This window comes from Pristis pectinata, chromosome 1, assembly GCF_009764475.1.
Source record: "Pristis pectinata isolate sPriPec2 chromosome 1, sPriPec2.1.pri, whole genome shotgun sequence".
In the NCBI taxonomy this organism is placed as follows: domain Eukaryota; kingdom Metazoa; phylum Chordata; class Chondrichthyes; order Rhinopristiformes; family Pristidae; genus Pristis; species Pristis pectinata.
Window position 1 is genome coordinate 8,728,871 of NC_067405.1, and position 19,092 is coordinate 8,747,962.

Sequence of the window (19,092 nt, forward strand, 5' to 3'; positions counted from 1 at the left end):
CACCATAGATTATTAGCTAATTGCTATAACACAGAAAGAGGCCATTCAGCCCATCTGATCCCAGCAGACCTATCCCATCAGTCGCCACTTCCCCAATACCCCTGCAGCTTATTCTCAGCCCATCAATTGCCTTTTGATTTTTCTGCCCCTTACCTACACGAAGGGATAATTTACAGTGGTGGCTTTGGGTGGTGGGGAGGAGGCCAGAGCGCCCAGTGGAAATCCCCATGGAGAACGTGCGAGCTCCACACAGTCAGGACCCGAGGTCAGGATTGAACTCAGGTCCCTGGATCTGTGAGGCAGCCACACTCCTGGTGCACCAGGGTGCTGACCATTCAAGGCCTCAAACTCTGGAGTCATTCCTGATGCAGCGAGATGCTGTGATTTCTGCGGTGGTTGTACAGGACTTGGTTATTTTTACTAGTCCCAAAGAAAAGTGACAATGCAGCTGTTGATTTTTGTAAAAACCCATCATGGTTCCACAATACCGTTCAGGAAAGGAAATCCACTGCCCTTACTCAGTCCGGCCTTTGCGTGAATCCAGACCCACCAAAGTGATTCATTCTTACCCACCTCATCCAACCAGGAATAATTAGGGTAAGACATTAGCAGCAACATTCACAATAAATAAAAAATATAAATCCAAGAAGTTATGTTGGAGCTTTATTAAACTCTGCTTAGGCCGCATCTGGAGTATTGCATTCAATTCTATAGGAAGGATGTGGAGGATTTGGAGAGGGTGCAGAAGAGGTTTACCGGGATGCTGCCTGGATTAGAGGGTATGAGCTATGAGGAGAGGTTGGACAAACTTGGGTTGTTCTCTCTGGAGCAGCGGAGGCTGAGGGGAGACCTGATAAAAGTTTATAAGATTATGAGAGGCATGGATAGGGTAGACAGTAGACAGCCGGTATCTTTTTCCCAGGATCGAAATGTCTAGTACCAGAGGGCATGGATTTAAGGTGAGAGGGGGACAGTTAATGTGTGCTGGGCAAGTTTTTAACACAGAGAGTGGTGGGTGCCTGGAATACACTGGTATTGGTATTGGATTATTATTGTCAGTTGTACCAAGGTACAGTGAAAAACTTGTCTTACATACAGATCGTACAGGTCAATTCATTACACAGTGCAGTTACATTGAGTTAGTACAGAGTGCATCGATGTAGTACAGGTAAAAACAATAACAGTACAGAGTAAAGTGTCACAGCCACAGAGAAAGTGCAGTGCAATAAGGTGCAAGGTAGATCGTGAGGTCAGCGTCCATCTCATCGAAAAGGGAACCGTTCAGTAGTCTTATCACAGTGGGATAGAAGCTGTCCTTAAGCCTGGTGGTATGTGCCCTCAGGCTCCTGTATCTTCTACCTGATGGAAGAGGAGAGAAGAGAGAATGACCGGGTGGGTGGGGTCTTTGGAGGCAAATACAATAGAGGCGTTTAGGAGGCTCTTCGATAGGCACGTGAATGTGCAGAGAATGAAGGGATATAGACAGTGTGTAGGCAGAAGGGATTCGTTTATTAGGCTTTTAATTACTAACTTAATTAGTTTGGCACAATATCGTGGGACGATGGGCCTGTTCCTGTGCTGTACTGTTCTATGTTCTACAAGTCTTTCTTTCCTTTGAACCTTGCAAAGATGAGCCCTGGCCGACCACTGGGAAGTCGGATTTGGGAATGCCTTGCTTTGTTTTTCCCAGGAACCTGTTTGAGTCTGATCCTTTGGAAATATGTCTTGACAGCTGTTCCCACAGCTGGATATGGGATTAATTTTAAGGAGCAGTGGGCAGGAGGGGAATATCAAACTGCCAAACCCACCAAGTCACCCCAACATCAGAAGAATACGAGTGTGCTGCCTTCTCTCCTGTTCTTGTACATAGTGTGTGGGACTGACTCTCAGCAGTGGTGGATGGTCCAGGACAAGAGATAGCCAGTAGAGGACACACCCATGGCAGAGATGTCTAAAATCAGAGGGCTTAACTTCTAGATAAAAGGCCCGCGATTTAAAGGAGACCTCAAATATGGTTAGAAACTAGAATACACTGTGTGAGGGATGTGCAGGCAGGAATTCTCACAAGCTTTTGAATCACCCAAGGCATAGACCAAGCGTTGGTTAGCGTAACGCTATTACAACACCAGCGACCCAGGTTCAATTCCGGCCACTGTCTGTAAGGAGTTTGTACATTCTCCCTGTGTCTGCATGGGTTTCCTCCGGGTGCTCCGGTTTCCTCCCACATTCGAAAGACGTATGGGTTAAGAAGTTGTGGGCATGCTATGTTGGCACCAGAAGCATAGCAGCACTTGCGGGCTGTCCCCTGGGGACAGATGTTCTGTCACCAGAACAGATGCAGAACAGATGTCCCCCTTCTGTCACTGTTCTGTCCCCAGAACAGATGCATTTCACTGTGTGTTTCAATGTACATGTAACTAATAAAGAAATCTTAAAAACTGGGATTAGAAAAGAGGGGTACTTGATAATCAGCATTGACCTGGTGGGCTGATATCCTGTACGATTTGTATTTGACTCAGTGGGGAGATGAATGTAGTTTCTTCAGTTTATTTACTGGCCATTTATTCAACGACTTCTTTCCTTTAAACAGTTCGCCGAGATTCTCGAAAGTGTCCCTGAAGATCATGACTCCAGTTATAATCACGGTGTTTGTCCTGGCTCTTTACCTCCACGCACAGCAGGTGGAGTCGACAGCCAGGCTTGACTTCCTGTGGAAGCTGCAGGTAAGATTCCAGCCCAGATCCCTCATCGGAGCCCACTTTGAGTTTTTGTTCCCAAAATGCCGAAACCCCTCCGCATCTCCTTGCGTTGTTTGTGTTCATTCAGTGACTTGGCTGGGCATCACAGGCAAGTATTCTGAGTTGTCCAAACATCCCGGCAATAATGGGATTGTCCCTCCATCAGGGCTAGGTCCCATGAACCAATTAAAATACTCTTGGTAACAACTTCTTGTCTCGATTTTCAAAGCTGCTGATTTTGCCAAATTTTCGGTGATTTCTGGTTGTCCACAGAGTCCTTCGGTTCCCTGGGTTGTCCACGATGTCCTGTAGTCTGGGTGTTGTCCACAACGTCCCAGGGTGGATGTGGAGGTTCTTGTGAAAGAATCTGGATCTGAGGGTCACTTTAAAAATAAGCAGCCATCCATTTAATACAGAGCAAAGTATTTATATTCAGACGGTCGTGAGTCATAGCTTCATACAGCATGGAAACAGGCCCTTCGGCCCAACTGGTCCATGCCACCAAGACTCCTATCTAAGCTGGTCCTATTTATGTTTGGCCCATATCCCTCTAAACCTTTCCTATCCATGTACCTGTCCAAGTGTCTTTTAAGTGTTAATGTACCTGCCTCAGCCACTTCCTCTGACAGCTCATTGCCAGTATGGACCACTCTCTGGGAGAAAAAGTTGCTCCTCAGGTTCCTATTAAATCCCTCCCCTCTCACCCTAAACCTATGTCCTCTAGTCCTTGATTCCCCGACTCTGGGATAAAGACTGTGCACATTGACCCTGTCTATGCCCCTCATAATTTTATACACCTCGATAAGATCAGCCCTCATTCACTTGCGCTCCAATGAAAACAGTAAGTAAGTTAACAGCAGATAACAGAAGTAGCTAAGTTACGGACACCTAACTTACAGACACCCATATATATGAATGAGCTCCCATAATATTTAATTCAAAAGTCCGATATAGGTACGTACGTTGGTTCCTACGAACAAATTAGTTTCCTCTCTCTTTCCACTTTTAGTAATTGTTCTTTATCAGCCTTATGTGCTTTTGATGCCATTCATTACAATATGAACTGTAATTCATATTGTACCATGTCGAGCGATTTTTGTGTATTTTCCGACTTTTGGACAAAATTGACTTATGGACGTCTGTAAAAACAGAACCCATTTGTTACCAGGGACAGTCTGTAAGCAAGGAGTGAAAGGTTACTGGGGGCGGTGGGAATGCAGAGTTGAGGTTACAGTCAGATAGGACATAGCACAGTACAGCACTGGGCTGGCCGTTCGGCCCACGATGTTGTGCCCATCTTAATGCCAATTTATACTAAATGTCCTCCTCCTGTGTGTCATCCATTCCCTTCATATTCATGTGTCTGTCTAAAAGCTTCTCAACCTCCACCAAACTGCCTGCTTCCACTACTACCCCGGTAACCCATCCCAGGTATCTACCACTCTCTGCGTAAAACACTTGCCCCTCACAGCACCTTTAAACTCCCCCCCCCAACCTTAAAAGCACGTCCTCTAGTGTTGATATTTCTACCCCGAGGAACAGATTCTTACTGTCTACCCTATCTATGCCTCTCATAAATTTATAAACCTCTATCAGGTCTCCTCTCAGCCTCCAACACTTTAGGGAGAACAACCCAAATTTGTCCAACCTTTCCTTATAGCTCATACCCTCTAATCCAGGCAGCATCCTGGTGAACCCCTTCTGCACCCTCTCCAAATCCTTCCTGTAATGGGGCGACCAGAACGGCACGTAATTCTGGCTGTTATTGAATGACAAAGCAAGCTTGGCCTACTCAGGCTCCTCATTCCTATATCAGTATGGTCCCTTTAATTGGACAGCATTCACTGGATCAACCTGGAGGACTCTGCTTGTGACCATTCAGTGTCATCAAAGTACTGACAATAGTGCCTCCCTGTGGTGTGGAACCAGCAGTGCACTTTATTAAACAGCGTCCCAACAATTGGACTGCTTAACACAAAGTCAGCGTTGCAAATTTAGGGACTTGTTGCAATAAAACATTGAAATAAAAACCGTAAGGAAATGAAAAAAAAATATGTTGAATCATTGCAGAAATCATTCAAGTGCCTCAAAGATTCAGTCAAGACCTCTCAGAACAATGCGCAGCTTCGGGGAAATATAATTTATCTTTTAAAGGTTTAAAAATTAGCCTGATTGTGCTCCAGCACTGCAAGTTAAAATTGTCTGCAAGCTGTTGCATGGAAAGCTAAATATAGACATATATCCAATTAATGTTTGTGGGTGATAAAATACCCAAATTATCACACATAATAGAGGGAAAGATTTAAAAGGGACCCGAGGGAACTTCCACACAGAGGGTGGGACGTCTATGGAACGAGCTGCCAGAGGAAGTGGTTGAGGCAGGTACAATAACAACATTTAAAAAATACATGGATACGAAAGGCTTAGAGGGATATGGTCCAAACATGGACCAATTTAGAACATAGAACAGTACAGCACATAACAGGCCCTCCGGCCCAACCAGTCCATGCCGACCACGGTGCCCACCCAGCTAGTCCCAATTTCCTGCATTCAGCCCATATGCCTCTAAGCCCTGCCCTCCATGTACCTGTCCAAGTGCTTCTTAAATAATACTATCGTATTAATAAATGTATCTAATATACCTGCCTCAACCACTTCCTCTGGCAGCTCGTTCCATATACTCACCACCCTCTGTGTGAAAAAGTTGTCCCTCAGGTCCCTTTGAAAACTTTCCACTCTCACCCTGTCTATGCCCCCTAGTTTTGGGCTCCCCTACCCTGGGGAAAAGACTGTTACCGTCCACCTTATCTATGCCTCTCATAATTTTAAACACTTCTATAAGGTCGCCCCTCATTCTCCTACATTCTGCACCTCCCCGCGCTCCCCCCCCCCCCACCGTGCCATTTTCTAGGTACATTGTACCGAGCATGCAACAAACAATCTGCCGGAGGAACTCAGTGGGTCAAGCAGCATCGGTGGGGGAGGAAGGAACTGCTGACATTTTAGGTCAAAACCTTGCATCAGGACTGAGAGTGGAGAGGGGAGATGGCCAGTGTAAAGAGGAGAGGGGGAGTGGGGAGACAGGGAGAGGGAGAACAGTCAGTGTCCTGGGAGAGAGAGGGAGGAACAGTCAGTGTCCGGAGAGAGAGGGGAACGGTCGGTGTCCGGGGAGAGAGGGAGGGGGAATGGTCAGTGTCTGGAGAGAGAGGGGGGCGGTCAGTGTCCGGGGAGAGAGAGAGGGGGAATGGTCAGTGTCCGGGGAGAGAGGGGACGGTCGGTGTCTGGGGAGAGAGGGGATGGTCAGTGTCCGGGGAGAGAAAGGGAACAGTCAGTGTCTGGGGAGAGAGGGGACAGTCAGTGTCCGGAGAGAGAGGGGAACGGTCAGTGTCCGGGGAGAGAGGGAGGGGGAACGGTCAGTGTCCAGGGAGAGAGGGGATGGTCAGTGTCCGGGGAGAGAGGGAATGGTCAGTGTCCGGAAAGAGAGGGGACGGTCAGTGTCCGGGGAGGGAGAGGGAACGGTCAGTGTCCGGGGAGAGAGGGGACGGTCAGTGTCCGGAGAGAGAGGGAATGGTCAGTGTCCGGAAAGAGAGGGGACGGTCAGTGCCCGGGTGGTCACTGTTGGTGATTGGTGGACCGAGGAGGGGTGAAGGATGACAGGCAGATGGATTCAGGTAGGGGAGGGGGAGGGATAGAGTTGGGCGATGGAGGCAGGTGGGTGATAGGTGGAGGCAGACACCAAACAAAAGGCAGGTGGATCCAGGTGAGGGGAAGGTGAAGGCCGACGTTTATACATAACGTGATTCTATGGACATTCAGCAGCAGCCGAAATGAACCCCACTGCAGTCTGTAACCTCACGACCAACACATTCCTCGCTCCACACTGTACAGTCAAGTCAGCGGCTCAACCTTGGCTCAGTGCAGCAGGGCATTCTGGGAGCATTCTGTACCTAAAAATAGACAGAGCCATGATCCCATAATCCAGGGGTCAAATGGAAGATCTGCAGTCCTACCATGTCTGGAAGCGAATGGTGGAAGACAATTAAATGGGAAGACGACAAAAACATCCCCAACCTCAAGTGCGGCAGAGCGCAGCACGTGAATACCAAAGGCAAGGCCGAAGGGTTTGCATCCATCTTCAGCCAGAAGTACAGAGTGGACGACTGACTGCGCCCAAGAGTGAGATAGAAAGGCTGGTTGAGTTATGTCACAACAACACTCACACTCAACCTCAGCAAGACCAAGGAACTGATTGTGGACTACAGGAAGGGGAAGTCAGGAGAACACACACCAGTCCTCGTTGAGGGGTCAGTGGTGGAAAGGGTGAACAGCTTCAAGTTCGAGAGGGTCAACATCTCAGGGGATCTATCCTGGGCCCAATGCATTGATGCAATCGCAAAGAAGGCATGCTTCATTACTTCATTAGGAGTTTGAGGAGATTCGGTATGTCACAAAACACTCTTACAGATTTCTACATATATACTGTAGAGAGCATTCTGACTGGTTGCATCACTGCCTGGTATGGAGGCTCCAATACGCAGATTCAAAAGCGACTCAGCCAGCTCCATCATAGATGCAACCCTCCCCACCATTGAGGACATCTTAAAGAGGTGGTGCCTCAAGAAGGCGGCATCCATTATTGAGGATCCTCACCACCCGGACATGACGTTTTCACGTTACCACCATCGGGGAGGAGGTACAGGAGCCTGAAGACCCACACTCAATGATTCAGGAACAGCTTCTTCCCCTCCGCCATCAGATTTCTGAACGGTCCATGAACCCATGAACACTACCTCGTTATTCCCCTTTTGCACTATTTATTTATTTTTGTAACTTGTAGTAATTTTTATGTCTTGCACCGTACTGCTGCCGCAAAACAACACATTTCACGACATATGTTAGTGACAATAAATCTGATTCTGATTCATCTCAGCTTCCTCTTGAGATCCCCACAGTCGCAGAAAATAGTCTTCAGCCACTTGTGTTCACTCCACATAGTCACAGAGCTATACAGCATGGAAGCAGACTCTTCGGCCCAACTTGTCCATGCCGACCAAGGTGCCTAACTGAGCTAGTCCCCTTTGTCCGCGTTTGGCCCATATGCTTCTAAACCTTTCTTATCCATGTACCTGTCCAAGTATCATTTAAAAATTGTACCTGCCTCTACCACTTCCTCTGGCAGCTCGTTCCATATCCCCGGGGGAAAAGATTGTGACCGTTCACCCTATCTATGCCCCTCGTGATTTTGTAAACCTTGATAAGGTTACTGCTCAGCCTCCTACACTCCAAGGGAAAAGCTCACCAGCACCTTCTCGAGGGTAATTCGGGATGGGAAGTGAATGCTGGCCTTACTAGTGATACCAGATGTTGAAAATGAATAGAACCATAGAACACTACAGCATAGAAAACAGGCCATTTGACCCCTCTAGTCTGTGCCAAAACTTTATTCCGCTAGTCCCATTGACCTGCACCCAGTCCATAACCCTCCAGACCTCTCCCGTCCATGTATCTATCCAGTTTATTCTTAAAAGTTAAGAGTGAGCCCGCATTTACCACGTAGGATGGCAGCTCGTTCCACACTCCCACCACTCTCTGAGTGAAGAAGTTCCCCCTAATGTTCCCCCTAAACCTTTCCCCTTTCACCCTAAAGCCATGTCCTCTCGTACTTATCTCTCCTAATCTAGGTGGAAAGAGCCTGCTCGCATTTACTCTGTCTATACCCCTCATAATTTTGTAAACCTCTATCAAATCTCCCCTCATTCTTCCACACTCCAAGGAATAAAGTCCTAACCTGTTCAATCTTTCCCTGTAACTCAACTCCTGAAGACCCGGTAACATTCCAGTATATTCTAGTATCTTCAATAAATTTAAGAAAAAATAATTCTGTTTGTGCAGAAGGTATAATGGGTCATCATTTTAAATGTATATCTAGCATCATTTTAAGAACCACCTTTGCAAATTGCAAATATGCTAAATACACCTTTGCTATTTGGCTTTTGCAGGCCACAGAAGAGAAAGAAGAAATGGAGGAGCTGCAGGCATACAATAGACGCCTTCTTCACAACATCCTGCCCAAAGACGTAGCCGCCCACTTCCTCGCTCGCGAGAGGCGCAACGACGAGCTGTACTACCAGAGCTGTGAGTGTGTGGCGGTGATGTTCGCCTCCATCAGCAACTTCTCCGAGTTCTACGTCGAGCTGGAGGCCAACAATGAAGGTGTGGAGTGTCTCCGGCTCCTGAATGAGATCATCGCTGACTTTGATGAGGCAAGTGTGGCTGGTGATGGTGACGTGGGTGACCAGGAGCAAGGGTGTGTTTGTTCCCAGGGTGCGTTGGAGCGATCACCTCTCACATCCTCCAGACTTGTCTTTAAAGCTCATCCAAAACTCTGCTGTCAACCCTTAATTTGTACCTTCCCATCCTGTTCTTGCTCTCAGCCCATCTATGCCTCAGTTTTAAAATTCTCATTCTTGACAGTAGTCTTTATTTCATTACTGGCAGCAGCAAGACCAGAATTCACTACCCATCCTTAATAAGACCATAACCATAAGATATACGAGCAGAATTAGGCCATTCAGCCCATCAAGTCTGCTCCACCATTCAATCATGGCTAATTTTTTTAACCCCATTCTCCCACCTTCTCCCTGTAACTTTTAACCCCCTTTACCAACCAAGAACCTATCAATCTCTGTCTTAACTACACCCAGTGACTTGGCCTCCACAGCCCTCTGTGGCAACTAATTCCACAGATTCACCACCCTCTGGCTGAAGAAATTCCTCCTCATCTGAGTCTTAAAGGCACGTCCCTTTATTCTGAGGCTGTGCTATTGGACTGTGGGTCTGGGAACACATTTACACCAGACTGATAAAACACAGATTTCTTCACCTGAAGAACATTGTGTGCATTTCTAGTCACCCCATTACAGGAAGGATGTGGAGGCTTTGGAGAGGGTACAGAAGAGGTTTACCAGGATGCTGCCTGGATTAGAGGGTATGAGCTATAAGGAGAGGTTGGACAAACTTGGGTTGTTTTCTCTGGAGTGTCAGAGGCTGAGGGAAGACCTGACAGAAGTTTATAAAGATAGGGTAGACAGTGAGAATCTTTTTCCCAAGGTAGAAATGTCAAATACTAGAGGACAAGCATTTAAGGTGAGAGGGGGAGAGGAGATGCGTGGGACAGTTTTTTACACAGGAACTAGTAGGTGCCTGGTAGGGACTGCCAGCGGGAGTGGTGGAGGCAGATACAACAGTGGCGTTTAAGAGGCTTTTAGATAGATACATGAATATGCAGGGAGTGGAGGGATATAAGATAAGATATCTTTATTAGTCACATGTACATCGAAACACACAGTGAAATACATCTTTTGCGTAGTGTTCCGAGGGCAGCCCGCAAGTGTCGCCACGCTTAGGCATCGTGGGCCAAAGGGCCTGTTCCTGTGCTCTATGTTCTAACATTAGTGAACCAGATAAGGTAAGATTTCTTTATTAGTCACATGTACATCAAAACACACAGTGAAATACACCTTTTGTGTAGAGTGCGCTGGGGGAAGCCCGCAAGTGTCGCCACGCTTCCAGCGCCAACATAGCATGCCCACAACTTCCTAACCCGTACGTCTTTGGAATGTGGGAGGAAACCAGAGCACCCGGAGGAAACCCACGCAGACACTGGGAGAATGTACAAACTCCTTACAGACAGTGGCTGGATTTGAACCTGGGTTGCTGGCGCTGTAAAGCGTTATGTTAACCGCTACACTACCATGTAAGATGGGCTTTCACTAAGGTCTAACAGTCTTGTGATCGTCCTTCCTATTGATTATTAACTGAATTTAAATTCCACAGCTATCATGGTGGGATTCGAACTCGGGTCTCTGGGTTGTTAGTCCAGGAATTTACCGCTGCACCACTGCAGCCTCTCCCTTCACCCACAATGTAACCTCCTGCATGTCTACATCCCTCTGAAATCCCTGCACTCCTCCAATTCTGCACGCACCCCCCCCCCCCCCCCTCAGCAAACCTCCCAAATTCTTCACTCCACCTCTGGCTGTGGTTGCTTTCAGCTGCTGCTGGAATTCTTCAGCCTCTGACTTCCCAGTTCTCATTCTTGCAAACTTGCCTCTTTGACCATCGTTTAAGCTGTCCAATATCACAAGACAAAGGAGCAGAAGTAGGCCATTTGGCCCATTGAGTCTGCTCCGCCACTTCACCATGAGCTAAACTATTCTCCCATCTAGCCCCAATTCCCAGCCTTTTCCCCATATCCCTTGATACGTTGACTAATTAGATACCTATCAATCTCCTCCTTAAATACCCCCAATGATAGGGCCTCCACAGCTGTATGTAGCAACGAATTCCATAAATCCACGACCCTCTGGCTAAAGAAATTTCTCCTCATCTCTGTTTTAAATGGGTACCCTCTAATTCCAAGACTGTGCCCTCTTGTCCTGGACTCACCCACCAAGGGAAACAGCCACATCTACTCTGTCCAGTCCTTTCAATATTCTAAATGTTTCTATGAGGTCCCCTCTCATTCTTCTATACTCCGATGAATACAGTCCAAGAGCCGACAAACGCTCCTTGTATGTAAGCCATTGCATTCCAGGAATCATCCTCGTAAATCTTCTTTGAACTCTCTCCAACATCAGTACATCCTTTCTAAGATAAGGGGCCCAAAACTGCACACAGTATTCCAAATGAGGTCTCACCAGTACCCCATAGAGCCTCATCAACACATCCTTACTTTTATACGCTATTCCTCTTGAAATGAATGCCAACATAGCATTTGCTTTCTTTACCACTGATCCAACCTGGTGGTTAACCTTTAGGGTATCCTGCATGAGAACCCCCAAGTTCCTTTGCACTTCCGAATTTTGAATTTTCTCTCCATCTAGATAATAATCTGCCCGTTTATTTCTTCTTCCAAAGTCTACAACCTCACACTTCTCAACATTGTATCTCATCTGCCATTTCCTTGCCCACCCTCCTAAACTGTCCAAGTATCTCTGCAATCTTTCTAACACTACCTGCTCCTCCACCTGTCTTGGTGTCACCTGCAATCTTAGCCACAAAACCATTTATTCCATAATCTAAAGCATTGATATAACCATTTATTCCATAATCTAAATCATCAATATATCTCTCGATCTGGCTCTGTGTCAAGTTTTGTGTAACAAGCATTGCTGTGAAAAGTTTCAGGGTAGTTTTTAACACATGGCATTTCAGAACCATCTTAAATTAGAAGAGAGTGGAAGTAAAGTGAACAAGTTTGAGGAGGGAACTCTTCAGCATTGAGGCACTGCAGGTAGCGATGGAATAATTAACCCTGAGAATTGACAGGATGTCTGTGTGTGGAGAGAGGTTTACAGAATAACAGTTTGAGCTGAACCAATTCAGTGATGGAAATCAAGGACATGCAAGACTTGGAGGAGCACAGAGCTTGGTTCAGAGGATGGAATGCACAGTAACACAGCAAGTAGAGCCACAGCCTCACAGTTCCAGAGACCCAGGTTCGATCCTGATCTCCGGCGCTGCCTGTGTGGAGTTTGTGCGTTCTCCCTGTGACCACATGGGTTTCCTCTGGGTGCTCTGGTTTCCTCGCACATACCAAAAATGTGCGGGTTGGTAGGTTAATTGGCTGTGTAAATTGCCCCTAGTGAGTAGGTGAGGGGTAGAATCTGGGGGGAGTTGATGGGAATGTGGGGAGAATAAAATGGGTTAGGGAGGATTAGTGTAAAATTGGGGTGCTTGATGGTCAGCAAGGACTCCGTGGGCTGAAGGGCCTGTTTCGTGCTGTATCTCTCTGTGATTCTATGAATAAGAGGGAGTATTTTAAAACTGCTGTCAGCTAAAAGCCTGTCCCAATGATAATGCATGGAGTGTGTTTTAGGAATGTGCTTGGAAAAACTCCCAGTCTTTACATCATACTATGCCCTCATCTCACACCTTTAACAGATGCCAAACGAGAAACATTCTGACTCTTCACAACGCAATTAGATCACTCTCAAATGTCAGATAACTTCTCTTCCTTCAACTGCTGTATTCTGAAAACTAATAAAAGTGTTCAGAGAAAACTTTTTCTTACTCTAAAACGTACAGAAAATGGTGAAGGCACTCAGCAGGTCAGACAGCATCTGTGAAGAAGGATCAGGTACCTTTTCCGGTTGAAGACCCTTCTCCAAAGCCATGGCATTTGAATGGGATTCTGGTGAAAGATCATTAACCTGAAACGTTAATTCTGTGTCTCCCTCTGTAGATGCTGTAGATTCCTGGGATTTTGCTTCTACTACCTAACCCTTGGAACATCAAGGTCCCAAAAGCACAACACTGTAGATGTTAGGGATCTGAAATTGAATGCTAGAAATACTCAGCAGGTCAGAGCCATGGCATTTAAATGGGATTCTGGTGAATGATCATTAACCTGAAACATTAATTCTGTGTCTCCCTCTGTAGATGCTGCCTGACCTGCTGAGTACTTCTAGCATTTGATTTCAGATCCCCAACATCTACAGTGTTGTGCTTTTGGGACCTTAATGTACTAATGGTTAGCCAGTAGAAGCAAAGTCCCAGGAATCACAACACAACTATCACTGGTAATGATGACCACAGAACTACTAGTTTCTCCTGAAAACCTACTTGGTTGAGTAATATCCTTCAGGGGAGGAGATCTGCCACCTTTATCCACTCTGACTTACATCTGACTCCAGACCCACTGATGTGAATGACTTAAATCCCCTCTGAAATGACCTAGCTACCCATTCAGTTGACAATGGTGGCTCACAATCACTTTCTCAATGACAGTGAGAGGCAGGCCGTAAATTCTAGTCAGCAGCGCCCAGACCCCCCAAAAAAAAGTTTTTAAATATAAAAGTCATGAGCTGTGTGGAAGAATAGAGAGAGCTCTGGATACCTGATATAAGATGCAAATCCTCTTTCTTAGTTCTGCTTTTAGACTATAAGACCATAAGATACAGGAGCAGAATCAGGCCATTTGGCCCATCGAATCTGCTCCGCCATTCAATCAATGCTGATGTTTTTTCAACCCCATTCTCCTGCCTTCTCCCTGTAACCCTTAACCCCCTTACCAATCAAGAACCTATCAGTCTCTGCCTTAAATACATCCAATGACTTGGCCTCTACAGCCCTCTGTGGCAACAAATTCTACAGATTCACCACCCTCTGGCTGAAGAAATTCCTCCTCACCTCAATTTTAAAGGGACGTCTCTTTATTCTGAGGGTGTGCTCTCAGACCCTAGGCTCTCCTAATGATGGAAACATCCTCTCCACGTCCACTCTATCCAGGCCTTTCAGTATCTGGTAGGTTTCAATGAGATGCCCCCCCCCACCCCCATCCTTCTGAACTCCATCGAGTACAGGCCCAGAGACATCAAACTTCCCTCATATGTTAAGCCTTTCATTCCTGGGATCATTCTTGTATAAATTCTTGTATAAATGACCTTGTTCCATCCAGTGTCTCATATTTACAGCAAGCTATTGCTTGGATCATTACAGATCATCAGCGAAGACCAGTTCCGCCAACTGGAGAAGATTAAGACCATAGGCAGCACATATATGGCAGCATCTGGTCTGAATGATTCCACCTATGACAAAGTGGGCAAGACACACATCAAGGCTCTGGCTGATTATGCCATGAAACTGATGGACCAGATGAAGTATATCAACGAGCATTCGTTCAATAACTTCCAGATGAAAATAGGTAACTTGGGGGAGGAGGGGTTGGATTGGGGAAAGATATTAAGGTTTTGGTGAGAGTACAGAGGAGATTTACCAGAATGGACCCAGGGATGAGGAGTTATGTGAGGAATCTGGGGTTTCTCTTTATAGAGTCATTGTTAGAGGAGTTCAAAATTATGCAGGGTTTTGACACTGTAGTCTGGAAAGAACTGGTTCTGCAGGCTAGAGTGTCAGCAACCAGAGGTTAAGTAGGCATTTAAAGAGGAGGTAGATTTTTAAAAGATCAGGAGGTTCAGAGCGATGTGGAAATGACACAGAAGAGGAGTTGAGGCCTGGGTAGATCAGCCACGATCATATTGAATGGCAGGACAGGCTTGAAGGGCCAAGTGGCCTTCTCCTGTTCCTACTTCCTTAGGTATTTCCGACACAGACAAGATAATTGATATTATCTTAATATCCAATAACAGAACGAATGAAGGTTTATTTCATGTGATGAGTTGTATAAAATTGTTCAGGGGTTTGAGAGGGCTGATGGAAAGTTGATGTTTCCCCTGGGTAGAACCCAAAGTAAGGGTCAGCTGTTCAGGACATAGAAGAGAAGAAATTTCTTCTAGTTTGGCAGGGGGATGGGAACCAGATTGATAGGTCAGAGGTTGGTGCATTTAGTGCACAAGTAGATGCAGAGTGTAGAAAGACTGTGAGGAAGGATAGGCAGTTGAAAGGGAAAAAGTCATTTGGATGGGCTGAAGTGTGTCTACTTTAATGCGAGAAGTATCAGGAACAAGGGTGATGAACTTAGAGCATGGGTAAGTACGTGGAACTATGATGTGGTGGCCATTACAGAGACTTGGCTGTCGCAAGGGCAGGAACGGCTGCTGGATATTTCGGGGTTCAGGTGTTTCAAAACGGACAGGGACGGAGGTAGAAGAGGTGGGGGAGTGGCTTTGCTGATCAGGGACAGTGTCACAGTTGTAGAAAGGGATGTTGTCCTAGAGGGATCGGCTACTGAGTCAGTGTGGGTGGAAGTCAGAAACAGGAAGGGAGCGATCACTCTATTGGGAGTATTCTGCAGACCTCCCCCCCCCCCCCCCCACCCCAATAGCAGCAGAAACACTGAGGAGCAGATTGGGAGGCAGATTTTGGAGAGGGGCAAAAATAACAGGTTTGTCATCATGGGTGATTTCAACTTCCCTAATATTGATTGGCACCTCCTTAGTGTAAAGGGGATAGATGGGGCAGAGTTTGTTAGGTGTGTACAGGAAGGATTCCTGACACAGTATGTGGACGGGAGAGGCCATACTGGACCTGGTACTAGGCAATGAGCCTGACCAGGTTTCAGATCTCTCAGTGGGAGAGCATTTTAGAGACAGTGACCATAACTCCTTGACCTTTACCAACACCTTGGAGAGGGATAGGAGCAGATGATATGGGAAAGTATTTAACTGGGGGAGGAGGAATTATGATGCTATTAGGCAAGAACTTGGGAGCATATATTGGGAACAGATGTTCTTGGGGAAGTGCACAGGGGAAATGTGGAGGTTGTTTAGGGAATACCTGCATGGGGTTCTGGGTAGGTTTGTCCCATTGAGGCAGGGTAAGGATGGTAGAGTGAAGGAACCTTGGTTGACAGGAGATGTAGAATATCTTGTCAAGAGAAAGAAAGAAGCTTACCTGAGGTTTAGAAAGCATGGATCAGACAGGGCTCTGGAGAATTACAAGGTAGCTAGGAGGGAGCTTAAGAATGGACTTAGGAGAGCTAAAAGTGGGCATGAGAAGTCCTTGGTGAGTAGGATCAAGGAAAACCCCAAGATGTTCTACATGTATGTGAAGAATAGGAGGATGACTAGAGTGAGGGTAGGACCCATCAGGGATAAAAGAGAAAACATGTGCCTGGAGTCGGAAGAGGTAGGGGAGGTCCTTAATGAATCCTTTGCTTCAGTATTCACCAGAGAGAGAGACGATGTTTGTGAGGATGGCGTACGACAGGCTGATACGCTAGGGCATGTCGATGTGAGGAAAGAGGATGTGCTGGAACTTTTGAAAAACGTTCGGATAGATAAGTAACCGGGACCGGACAGGATATATCCACTGTTATTACGGGAAGCGAGGGAAGAGATTGCTGTGCCTTTGGCGATGATCTTTGTGCCCTCACTGGCCACAGGAGTAGCGCCAGATGATCGGAGGGTGGCAAATGTTGTTCCTTTGTTTAAGAAAGGGAGTAGGGATAACCCTGGGAATTACAGACCAGTGAGTTACTTCAATGGTGGGCAAATTACTGGAGAAGGTTCTTAGAGACAGGATTTATGGGCATTTGGAGAAGCATAGGCTGATTAGGGACAGTCAGCATGGCTTTGTGAGGGGCAGGTCCTGCCTCACGAGCCTGATTGAATTCTTTGACGATGTGACAAAGCACATTGATGCAGGTAGAGCAGTGGATGTGGTGTACTTGGATTTTAGTAAGGCGTTTGATAAGGATCCTCATGGAAGGCTCATTCAGAAAGTCAGGAGGGATGGGATCCAGGGAAACTTGGCTGTGTGGATTCAGAATTGGCTCACTCATAGAAGACAGAGGGTGGTGGTAGATGGAGTGTATTCTGCCTGGAGGTCAGTGACCAGTGATGTTCCGCAGTGATCTGTTCTGGGACCCCTGCTCTTTGTGATTTTTATAAATGACTTGGATGAGGATGTGGAAGGGTGGGTTAGTAAGTTTTCTGATGACATGAAGGTTGGTGGTGTTGTGGATAGTGTAGAAGGTTGCTGTCAATTACAACAGGATATTGATAGACTGCAGAGCTGGGCTGAGAAGTGGCAGATGGAGTTCAACCCGGAAAAGTGTGAAGTGATACACTTCGGGAGGTTGAATTTGAAGGCAGAATACAAGGTTAATGGCAGGACTCTTAGCAGTGTGGAACAAAGGGATCTTGGGGTCCACATCCATAGATCACTCAAAGTTGCCGTGCAGATCGATAGGGTTGTTAAGAAGGCGTATGGTGTATTGGCCTTCATTAGTCGGGGTACTGAGTTCAACAGCCGTGAGGTAATGTTGCAGCTCTTTCGAACTCTGGTTAGACCACACTTGGAGTATTGTGTTCAGTTCTGGTCGCCTCACTATAGGAAGGATGTGGAAGCTTTAGAGAGGGTGCAGAGGAGACTTACCAGTATACTGCCTCGATTGGAGTGCATGCCTTATGAGGATAGGCTGAGCGAGCTGGGGCTTTTCTCTTTGGAGAGAAGGAGGATGAGAGGTGACTTGATGGAGGTGTACAAGATGATAAGAGGCATAGATCGAGTGGACAGTAAGAGACTTTTTCCCAGGGCGACAATGGTTAACACGAGGGGGCATACATTGAAGGTGATTGGAGGAAGATATAAGGGGGATGTCGGGACAAGTTTTTTATACAGAGAGTGGTAGCTGCGTGGAATGCACTGCCTGCAGAGGTGGTGGAGGCAGATACATTAGAGACATTTAAGGGACCCTTAGACGGACACATGGATGATTGAGAAATGGAGGGCTATGTGGGAGGGAAGGGTTAGATAGATCTTAAGAGCAGGATAAAATGTCGGCACAACATCATGGGCCGAAGGGCTTATACTGTGCTGTAATGTTCTATGTTCACCCAGAAGGTGGTGAATCTTTTGGAATTCTCTAGCCTAAGGGCTGAGGAAGCTCAGATGCAGGTTCTAAATCAGAGTCAGATTAGTTCATTGTCATATACACCAGGGTGCAACGAAATTTCTTGCTTGCGCGAGGCTCACAGTGTACATGGTAATGACAAAAACAATAAATACAGTGGAAAACAACAGAATGGTGAAAGTAAACTGGTGCACACTGAGGCAGTACAGAAAGAAATACTAAAAAGGGAAGAAATAGAATTAAGGGTTGGAGAACATGGCAGCACCACTGGGAAGGGGGTGTGAAAGAGGTGATTAGTTCAGAAGTCTGACAGCAGTGGGGAAGAAGCTGTTCTTGACGCTGGATATCTAGGCTTTCAAGCTCCTGTATCTTCTCCCAGAAGGTAGAAGAGAGAAAAGGAAATGGCCAGGGTGGCAGGCATCCTTAACAATACCATTAATTTTTTTTGATATTAAGGGAATCGAGGACGTGGAGTTAGCCAGAGAAAGGGCTTTAAGGTAAAAAGTCAGCCATGGTCTTGCATGGGATGGCAGAACAAGCATGTAGGGCTGAATGGCCTACCTCTGCTTCAATTTCTTATGTTCTGAAGTAACAATGAAGGCAGGGCTTGAAGGGAAAAATTGCAGGGTTAGGGATATTGAAGGGAAAGATCAGGAGGGAATCATATTAATCGATGTTTCTTGACGCATCTGCAGAAATGTGCAGCTTCGCATTACGGAAAATCATGAAACGGACTGTCTTCTAGGAACACAACCCCTCCCTGTAATGCAGGGGTCCCCTCTAATATAAATGGTTTATGTAATATTGGGTGCAAGAATAGTAGCTGCTATGTGTATGTCTCTACAAATGTTTCAGTGTAGAACAGCGCAGAACTGGTTAACTTGTATGGCAGCAACCCACAGCAAGGATACTGCCTCTCACAACATTTCTTTAACTAAGTTAACATAGAACAGTACAGCACAGGAACAGGCCCTTCGGCCCACGATGCCTGTGCTGAGCATGATGCCAAATTAAACATCTCTTCTGCCTGCACAT

General features: G+C 46.4%; 1 protein-coding gene across 1 annotated transcript in view; it reads left to right on the top strand.

The window, feature by feature from the left end:
- adcy5 (adenylate cyclase 5) overlaps positions 1-19,092 on the top strand; it is a 374,049-nt gene that overhangs the window by 347,134 nt on the left and 7,823 nt on the right. Inside the window, exons 17-19 of the mRNA XM_052013051.1 lie at positions 2,591-2,723; positions 8,738-9,001; positions 14,241-14,445. Coding sequence (XP_051869011.1) covers positions 2,591-2,723; positions 8,738-9,001; positions 14,241-14,445 — 602 coding nt within the window. The remainder of the gene's footprint in view (positions 1-2,590; positions 2,724-8,737; positions 9,002-14,240; positions 14,446-19,092) is intronic.